Genomic DNA, 10,520 nt, shown 5'->3' on the forward strand with positions numbered 1-10,520 from the left:
GTTTTGCAAATAGTTCAAAGTTTAAACTGGCATGTTGAACATCTTTTATCTGGTCATTTTGTGGAATATTTAACAACTAGAAAATGACAAAGAACAAGAATATCTTTCCCACTGACTGGCTGCTGTTAGACCTACCAATTTTAACTTGAATGTTCATTACATTTTTCTTAGATGCCTGTGAAAATAATTTCTATTCTCATGACTTTTTTGTTCTCTGGGAAATTATCTTTATGATAAATACAGAAACAAGCATAAAAATAAAAATATCTACAATAGTGRTAGTAATATTAATGATAAAATAATAGTCAGTGTAAAGGAGCCTGCAAATTCTTTGGTGGGGGCGGTGAGGGACCTGGATGAAGGCTGGGGGGGCGCTGGGCCAAAAAGATTGAGAAACACTGCTCTAGACATTAGTGCATTTATGGAACTAAGAACTTTTTTTCTCAAGACAAATTAACAATTTTTGATCAAAAAGGTGAGAAAAATCTGCTTGCATGTATTTCTTTGTATTTCTAGTTTTCAAAAATTACAAAGCAGGATGCAATAGATTGTAAAAGTGGGAAACAGAATCAATTCTGATTTGAATTCCAATAACTTCAGTGAGCCGTGCTTCCAGCCGTCTTTGTGGGTGGTAAATTCCCACTACAGAAGAAAAGTGCTGATCTAGGTCTATGTGAAACAACACAAAGGACCCTGTGAGCTCAGTTTATGTTTACACTCTCAGACTGTGTGCGATATGGGATTTGACACTCAGAGTTTCCTCTTTCAACTGACCGTAATGAGGCAGAACAAACTCTGACCAGGAGCCACACTGTAACTCAGGGTCAATCTTTGGTTTCACCCACTTTTTTGTTTAGCTGAAAAGTTAATGATCTGTCAACAGCATTAAGACTTCATAGAAATGTTTATTGTCAAATGTTTACATGTGAAACATTTATTTACATCATTCTTCTCTTTTCCTTTTTGGGAGCAGAATAATGGGAAGATTGTTTGTGTTTGTCGTCATCTTCTGGTTGGAACCGACCATTGCAGTTCTCAGGGCTCAATGGAGCTTTTTTATTCCATGAAGTACTTCTGTGTTCTGCCTCCAGAAGGCAGCATATGAACACTTCTCATAATTAACACATGACTGTATAGCTGAAAAAAAACTGAACAGGTTTTAATTAAGAATTGCAATGAAGTTGATGGCAATACTTTAATTAAAAGACTAATGATAATATTTCTTAGAAGTTATTAAAGGACAGTCAACACTGCAAATTTGATGACCTCGTCCCATGAATTGATTGAATTTCCATAGATACCATAGATGAAAACAAACTTTTTGTCATGATGGTAGCTAAACTCACATTCCTGCAGCTTTATTGTTTTATGATATTCAGTATTTCCTACTTCTGTCTGGACTCGGACATCTATCCCATTACTGTCTGTCATAGTGGACATAAGCTGAGTGGTTTGTTTTCAGTGCAAATGGAAAACTTAATTTGCGAATATAAATCCACCTATATATCCAGAAAACACTACTATAATGGCTTTGTCACAAAAGTCTACAAGAAAGATGACACAAAAGCAGCTAACGCTAGATGCTAGCTTAGCTCAGAACGACACCGGGAGCGAAATGTTAATGCTAACAGAGCTCCGCAAATTTCGAGAAGAGTCTGGAGTTGCACAACGAGACATTTTAGAGTCTCAAACTCAGATGGAGGCGTCAATTGGAGAAATAAAAAAGAATCGACATACTGGAGGAGAGACTGAACACAGCGGAAGAGAGAGAGGGAGTAACAGAAGATCGAGGCATACAGCAAGAAAGAGTGTTAGCTTACTTACTTAAAAAAGACGCCAGACTAACTGCTAAACTGGATGATATAGAGAACAGAATGCACAGGGACAATATAAGAGTGTATGAGATAAAGGAAGATTTAGAAGGAAAAGAGATGATCCCGTTTATTACAGATTTGTTTTAAATCTGCATTGAAGCTGCCTGAAGGTTCGGACATTTGCATTGAGAGCTCACAGAGCTRCAGCTCCGAAGCCGAAACCAGCAGCACCACCGAGACCCATAATAGTTCACTTTTTGGATTTCAACGTTAAGCAGATGGCACTACAGCATGCCATGTGGAAGCAGCGGGACGTGGAGTTTCGGGGGAACAAAGTTTACTTTGACCAGGACGACTCCACCGAGGTGCACAGAAAACGAAAACAAGTGTGTGAAGTGATTAAAAAACTGAAGGAGCGCAACATCAAGGCACAATCACCATAACCGGCTCAACTTAGACTGTTTTAGGAAAAGGGAGTCAAGACCTTCCCCTCTTTACTGGAGGCCCAATCCACTCTGAAGGAACTCGGGATCCCTGTAGAGGTGGATGAGCGGGACATTTTGGAGAGAGAATTACTACCAACACCAGGAGAGACTTGAGAAGGCAGATCCAAGTCTGGACACCACGGACATCAGGGCCATATTAAACTCTGGATCAACACAAGCAGGGTTGAAACGGTAACGTTCACCTGGCTCTGCACCAGTTTAGCCGTTATTGTAACCAAAGGTGGAATATCTAAGAATATAAATAAGGACATGCTGGTATAATAATATTAATATTTCTAGAGTATCGGTTGGAAGGAGCTGTTTTAGTGTGACACAGAACGTTCACAGTGTCACACTGTGACCCCCCGCCCAGGGTGATCACCCTCCMTGTCCATTTTACACCAGGACTGCKGCCTGTGTTATCCAACAGGGAATAATTGGAAGTTCTATGAAGATGAAGATCTGATTTCTTGTTCATTTTGTTCATCGTTTCTCGGCGAGCTGATTTTGATTGTTAAATATATTTGCAAAGGTATCAATATACTATTGAAGGGAAGTAAAATATTTTTTTGTTTTCATATAATTATGACGACTTTGAAAATTGTTACTTACAATATTAATGGAGTAAATCACGCTATCAAAAGGAAAAATATCCTAACGCAATTAAAAAGGTTGGATTGTACAATTGGGCTTTTGCAAGAAACTCATTTAAATGAGGCAGAACATGCTAAATTTAAAAAAAAAGAGAGAAAGAGAGAGAGTGGGACAGATACTCAGTGCATCCTATGAAAGCTATAAAAAAGGGGGAGTAGCAATACTGTGTCATAAATCTTTATGCTTTGTAGCAGAAATCGTACCCAAGGATAAAGAAGGCCGCTGGATAATGGTTGTTGGCTCTGACAATTATGAATGTTTATCCCCAAATTATCCCCAAATGAGGATAATCCAGGCTTTTTTAAAGAGCTGGCCCAAATTTTAGCGGGACATTCAAAAGGAATAATTGTTTTAGGTGGAGACTTTAATTGTGTCTTGAATCATTATATGGACAAATTTCCATTAGAACAAATTTATCAATTATCAAAAACAAAGGCGCTAAAGAATCTACTAGAGGAGATGGGGCTTGTTGAAATATGGCGTGCAGAACATCCAAAGGTCAGAGATTATATTCACTTCTCAAAGGTTCACAAGAGCCGTTCCAGAATTGACCTCTTTTGCATTCCCAAACCAGAGGCCCACAGAGTGGTGCAATGTCATATTGAACCTATTAACCAAACTATTTCAGATCATGGACCTGTGATAATGTCTTTAAATGTGGACCTGGAGAAACCTTTAAAGTTATGGAGATTGAATGTATCACTTTTAAATAATCCAGAGACGATCCAATATATAAATCCTATATATAAAAGACGAACTTCATTTCTTTTTAGATACCAATGATGGGGACAAGATTCCCCCTTCTATTCTATGGGACACAGCCAAAGCAGACTTGAGGGGCAAAATTATTTCATTTTCTTCAAAAATTAAAAAAGATAGTGAGAAAAAACAAGAAAATTTACAAGAACAAATTAGGAAACTTGAAACTGAACATAAAAAAACAAACAAGGACGATGTATTACAGGAACTAAAAACATGTAGACAAGATTTGAATGAGTTACTAACTTACAAAGCAGAGTGCGTTTTACATTTCGCCAACCAAAAATACTATGAACAGGGAAACAAAGCAAGTAGACTTTTAGCATTTCAGCTAAGGACGTCACAGGCAAGTCGAACCGTTCAAAAAATTGCATGTCCATTATCCAAAAAACTAGCATCCCAACCCAAAGAAACAGCAAATGCATTTTCAAAATATTACAAACAATTATATGATTCTGTGACCACTCCCAACAAAGCAGATAAAATTAAGTAATTTTTGCAACAAATTAATCTTAACAAACTTGACGATGAGGAGGCTAAAGCATTAGTGGGGACAATTACCAAAGAAATGAAATCTGTTATAGAAAAGCTTAAAAATAATAAATCACCTGGAGCAGACGGGTTCCCAGGAGAATTTTATAAATGCTTTCAGGCTGAGCATGCCCCACCTTTTTTTAGTATTTATTTAGTTTAATTACTTGATTTGCTAATTATGTTTTGTGTGTTTAAGTACCCCTTGTGTGTCAGCACAAGGGGTAATTCTCCCTAGATTGTTGCTGACACACAATCCTTCCCTCATGTCTTGTTTGTGAGGTCAGTTTGTGCTTGAGTTCTTTGAGTTACTACCCAAGTTACAGTTGTTGTCATCTCCGTTTTAGGCCCATTTCATAATTTTTGAACCTTTTTTTTTTTTTTTTTTACTTTTTTGCATGAATATTCTTGAAACCATTCAGTGTCTCTCTGGCTGGTCTGTGTAAACCCCTCACACCCTGACTTAAGAATGGGAATTTATTGCATCGTCTATCATTATCATGAGAAATTTCTGATCACAATAAATTTAGCATGACAATGATGAACTTCAATTTATGATGTCTGAAAACCCAGAAAACTGACTGTATTGTTGCAGTTGTTTTTACTTCCTCAGCTGTTGGTACCATGAAAGCACCAGTACAAATCAATAAGTTCAAAAATATCATTAAATGCCGTTACTGTTAGCAGTTTAGTGACAAGAGCCACACTTTTTTTATCACTGTGATTCTCAAGCAGCCTGTTTTGAGATGGTTGGAGAGGTATTTTGGCTTGTGAGGCTTTAAGCAATGGTCATCAGAGCCATACATTTGCCTAAAAACTCTGAAAAGAGGTTGAAAATATTTTGTCGTCACTTTTTTATTAACAAACGTATTGTGATAAATTTGAAGTTCATATTGCCCATCTTTACCCTGACTTTTCCAAATTACAACCAGGACTCCAAAAGCATTTTGTTTGGGGTGCTATGGACCCAGATCTAGTATAAAAGCATCTAGTTAGAATCAAGCCAACAACTGTGTCCACATTCTGAGCACAAAGTCCAACTTATAACTGATGAACCCGCCACAAACACACACACATTTGTAATTCTACTCTTGTTAGGCATTTTTCCCTAACACTTACCCTAACCCTACCTAAAACTTACTTCACATCACACTTCTAAACCTTAACCTCTAACCCTACAAAAGGGGCTACACCACACTATATCTGTCGTGATAAACAATAAATCAATTAATAATTTGTTCCTTGAGACATGCATCTTGTTAATGATGTATACAATTTATTTATGCTCAACATTTTTGCAGTCTGGGATATGAAAACACCTCAATAAAATATGAATAAAAAATATCCAAAGAAAGTACAAAATAGGCTACATAAATGTTTATTAGCAAACACACGGTTTCCTGAAAAACAGAACATTGCAGCCACTCCCTCGCAGTCCATCCCACTGCTCTCTAAGCATGAGCAGAGCCCTTGTAGTGTGTGTGTTTCAGCATTTCTTACCTTGATCAACTGACTCTGATTTTCTCAGACACTGATTTTGTTTGAAAAGTTATGAAATATGGCAAGAAAATTAAATGGGCAACAGTGGGATAGTCATCTGAAACCATGCACATGCAGACATGAGGCAGGTCTGTCATTTGCTCTGCGATGAGAGCAAATGAGGAGAGTGGCTGATTTTCAGACCTTCAGAAGATCGATGGATGAGATTGGTCCTGACTCAGGGAATCTGGGCCGATTTATTGGTGCATTTTTAATTCTAATTAATATCTTCTAAGAAATTATCGGTGCATATGTGAGCTTACTGTAGCTATGAAGAAACTGAAACTTATGTCCTGATATGAGTGCTGGGACTCTCCTCAGAGCGTAAAGCAGTCATGACCAATCTCAGTTGGTTAACTGGAATTAAATGAAACATATATTCAAATGTGCCTTGCTTACTCAGTCACTCAGTTGTCTCACTATAGAAATGTGTCTCTGTACAGAGGATGCAGGAACTTACTTCCCCAGTATCAAGAGGGATCCAGCCCGTTACTTGCAGCCCTGCTCAGACTCTGTGAAGACCTGGCTGCGCAGCATGAAGACCGCTGGGAAGATCCTCATCCTCATCACCAGCTCCCACAGTGACTACTGCAAGCTCATCTGCGAATTCATCCTAGGGTAAGAGACTGAACCAGTCTTTCACTCTGGAGTGACACCAACCCTGGAGGTCTCTAAGGTGTCAACTCTCTCACGTGTCATCAGGTTTTATTTTACTTTGTGTTGGCTCATTTGTTCTGTTAATTTGAGTTGAAGCGGTTGAGTGTCTACGTCCTGTTATTTGACAGGAGGATGCAGATGTAGCTGTGGAGGAGCTCTGTAAGTTTCTGGTATGTCAGTGGAAAGACAGCAACATACTGATATTATTTCACACTCAAGAAAATAAAAGGCATAAGTCATTCAAATAGTGAGGGTTAAAATCAAACAGTTTTCCACTGACAGATTCTGGCTGCTAATAAAGAACAATGAAATAATCTTTATTTTTTATTTGTCGTATACAAATATATTTGTATGCAAATAACTTGTGCTTCAAAAGTGGATAAGCTTCAGTTTTATCCAGTTTTACCAAGTGGAGGCAAAACTGGTTACTCCCTCTCCAACCAATCACACACACATACACACATTTGTACTTCTACTCGTTTGGCATTTAGCCCTAACACTTATCCTAACCTTAAGTAAAACTGAATTCACGTCATACTTCTAAACATAATCCCTGGCCCTACAGAAAGAGGGTCCACCACACTAAGACTGGGCTTTGGCCCCATGCCCTTCAGAGGATTATTAAATTTGGTGGACCCTCAGGGCATCGCGTGATGCACGCTGCGGAATAGTTCTGCGTTTTTCGTCTTCTTTCTCGGTCGAAGTAAAACTATCAAAAACAACAACCCACCGTGTGATCTGAAACAGTTGTGGTGCGCTTCGACATGTCTCTAGATATTTTTTTGTACCTGCTGCACTGAGCAAAAAGAAGGAAGGAGGTTGGATGGAAAGGTGGGGCTAATACTAGCATACCCGCAGCTATCCAAAACAACCAAGACACTGTGACTGAAGATATGGAGCAGGGGTCAACGCTCTATAATAAGACACTATAGTAGAGCGAGTGACTAAGAATATCGAAGAAATACTGGACATAAAAGTAGTCGCAATTCTTAAACCAGTTTCTGAACTCTCAGAGAAATTACCGCGGTAAAGCTAGCTGGCTCAGTAACCTACTGAGCCCTGCTAAACCATCGAGCAAGTCTTATGGAGACATTGTTGATACGTTGCAGAAGCACTTGAATCCCGCACCACTAGTGATAGCGGAAAGATTCAGGTCAAAGATGAAAGCATATCTGAGTATATGGTCAAACTGCGCAAACTCTCGCAGCACTGTGACTTTAAAACGGGACTTGACGATGCCTTGAGAGATCGATTGATATGTGGCATGCATTGTACAAGCACACAAAAAAGGCTACTGTCCGAAAAGAGCTAGATTTGAAGAAAGCACTCGAACTAGCTATCTCAATGGAAACAGCAGCTAAGAGTGCATCGGAACTACAAAAGAAAAACTTAGAAAACGAAGTGCATCAAATGTCCTTGAATGGGGAAAAAGCAAAAATGCTACAGGTGTGGTAAATCCTCACACAATGCAAACGACTGCTGGTTCCGAGAAAAGACATGCAGAAAATGCCACAAACAAGGCCACATAGAAAGAGCATGCAAGTCAGACCAAACCAATACCCAAAAAGGAAAATCTGGAAAGAACAAAGGTTTTAAACCTAAATCAAAGGCCAAAGCAAATGAAATGCTCAAAGTTACAGAACATTCTGACAACATAAACAGCAGTGAGGACGATGACCTGTCATGTTTAGAGCTGCATAACATAACCAAAGAAGACAGAAACATAATATGGGTCTCAACTACAGTGTCTGGAGTGACACTAAAGATGGAACTGGACACAGGTTCAGCTTTGTCAGTGATCTCCGAAACCGATTATGACAGGCTGCTGTCCCACTTACCACTGCAAAAGACATCAGTGATGTTGAAAACCTACACAGGTGAAAAAGTGTCACCAAAGGGGAAACTTAAAGTGGATGTGGTCTATGGTGACCAAACACACAAGCTAGACCTCTATGTCTTGAAAACCGCAGGCCCAGCGTTACTAGGGCCTGAGTGGCTGAGAAGAATTCAGCTTGACTGGCATGCAATAAAAGCCCTGAATATCTCAACAGGCCTTAATAGCCCTACCAGTAGGCCTGAGCAAAGATTGTCACAGTTATTGGAGGCTAATGCACACGTGTTAGATGTTTTAGTTTACCAATGCCTTTCTCAAAGAGCAAAAATTTAACTTGACAAAGATGCCAACCCAAGATTCCACAAGGCACACCCGGTGCCGTATGCCCTACGATCCCAAGATAGACGCTGAACTGCAAAGCTTGGAGGCATCCGGGATTCTCTCAAAAGTTGACTGGAGTGACTGGACTACACCCATTGTTTCTGTGATGAAGAAATGGGACTTCAAAGTGAGCATCAATCCGGTGCTGCGCACGGTGTAATACCCCCTTCCACGAATAGAGGACAATCTTCTCATCTTTGGCTGGTGGGGAGAAGTTTTCAAAGATTGGCTTGTCACAAGCCTATCTCCAGATGGAAGTGGAGAAGTCAAGTAAAAAGTTCCTAACCATCAACACTCTTAAGGGACTTTACCAATACAACCGGCTTGTGTTTGGTGTTGCGTCAGCCCCAGCCATCTGGCAAAGGGCTATGGATCATTTGCTCCAGGATATACCTTGAACACAGTGCTACCTGGGTGATATTATCATAACAGGAAAAGATGATGATGATCACTTCCAAAACCTGAGCAAAATACTAACCAGGCTGAATAAGTATGGCCTACGGGCAAAGAGAGAGAAGTGTGAGTTTTTCAAAAGGGAAATCTCATACTGCGGACATGTCATTGACAAGCACGGCTTGCACAAGTCACAAGAGAAAATTGAGGCAGTGCTGAAAGCACTGTGAAAAAGCATTCACAGAACCAAAGAGACTAATAACATCTGATGAGCTACTTGCCCACTATGATCCATCCAGACCCATCCGTCTAGCATGTGAYGCGTCCCTGTACAGCATCGGCGCAGTCCTGTCGCACACGATGGATAATGGACTTGAACGCCCAATTGCATTCGCTTCAAGGTCCCTGTCAAGTGCCGAACGCAATTATGCACAGATGGACAGGGAGGCCCTTAGCCTAGTATGGGGTATCAAAAGGTCAGACAACTGCAATGCTGTTTATGAACAGACAGCTCAGATCTCGCATTGACCTTCTAAAGCCAAACCTGAGGAGAGAAGTGCAGAACCAACAGTTCAGCAGCTTTTTGGGTGAACCGCCAAAGAGCTTCGATGTGGGACAGCAGGTCCTGGCACGGGACTACCAAGGGGAAAAGTGGACACCTGGGAAGATAACCACTAGGAGCGGCCCCCTGATGTACGAGGTAGACACTGGAGAGCATACCTGGAGACGTCAAGTGGATCAGCTGTTGAATGCTCAACCAAAGACACCGGAGCAACCAGCACGTCCACCTGATCCTGAGACCAACTCTGAACTCAGTACAGTAACACCTACAGTTCCAGAGGAAGTGCCCCCCCCCCCACCGAGAGCACTCCACAGGTTCCCAGGCGTAACCCTGAACGACTCAGGACACCCCCGAAAAGATTGGATTTATGAGTTTCTCTTATGGGACTTTTGGACAAAAAAAAAATAGGAAGTTTCAATAATTGTCAACTGAATGAGAAATTATATTTAATGCATTGGCAATGTTATGTGTTATTTTAGTTACATAGCATTAATTTAAAAGGGGAGGAGTGTAGTATATATCTATTTACGGATCTATTTGCTTCAGCGGAACCACTCCCCTAGCTACTGAGTTACCTAGAGGTTATCCGCCAGTGTATTTATATGTGTAATGTTGAGACTAAGGTGAGGTTCAGTAAAGAAGTCACGTTCATGTTACCTTCGAGTTGAATCCTTCTTTTAAATATACTATGTTGGAGTAAAGACACAACACTAATATCTCTCTCTCTCTTATACACATATATATATATATATATATATATATCAGAAAGTTGCAACAAGATTTGATGTATAATTTCAAAATAAAAGCCTATCAAAAAAGTCCTTTGTAAGTATAGGACATATTAAATCCTTTACACCTAATTCCTTGGACAAAAATGTTGCTAAGTGGACTGAAAAGAGGCTCACATTTCT

The 10,520-nt window shown here is 39.9% G+C and overlaps 1 protein-coding gene across 1 annotated transcript in view; it reads left to right on the forward strand.

The window, feature by feature from the left end:
- Positions 1 to 10,520, forward strand: part of nt5dc1 (5'-nucleotidase domain containing 1) — a 125,394-nt gene that overhangs the window by 66,327 nt on the left and 48,547 nt on the right. The window contains exon 7 of the mRNA XM_008398592.2: positions 6,226 to 6,400. Coding sequence (XP_008396814.1) covers positions 6,226 to 6,400 — 175 coding nt within the window. The remainder of the gene's footprint in view (positions 1 to 6,225; positions 6,401 to 10,520) is intronic.

This window comes from Poecilia reticulata, linkage group LG21 (assembly GCF_000633615.1).
Source record: "Poecilia reticulata strain Guanapo linkage group LG21, Guppy_female_1.0+MT, whole genome shotgun sequence".
Lineage (NCBI taxonomy): Eukaryota > Metazoa > Chordata > Actinopteri > Cyprinodontiformes > Poeciliidae > Poecilia > Poecilia reticulata.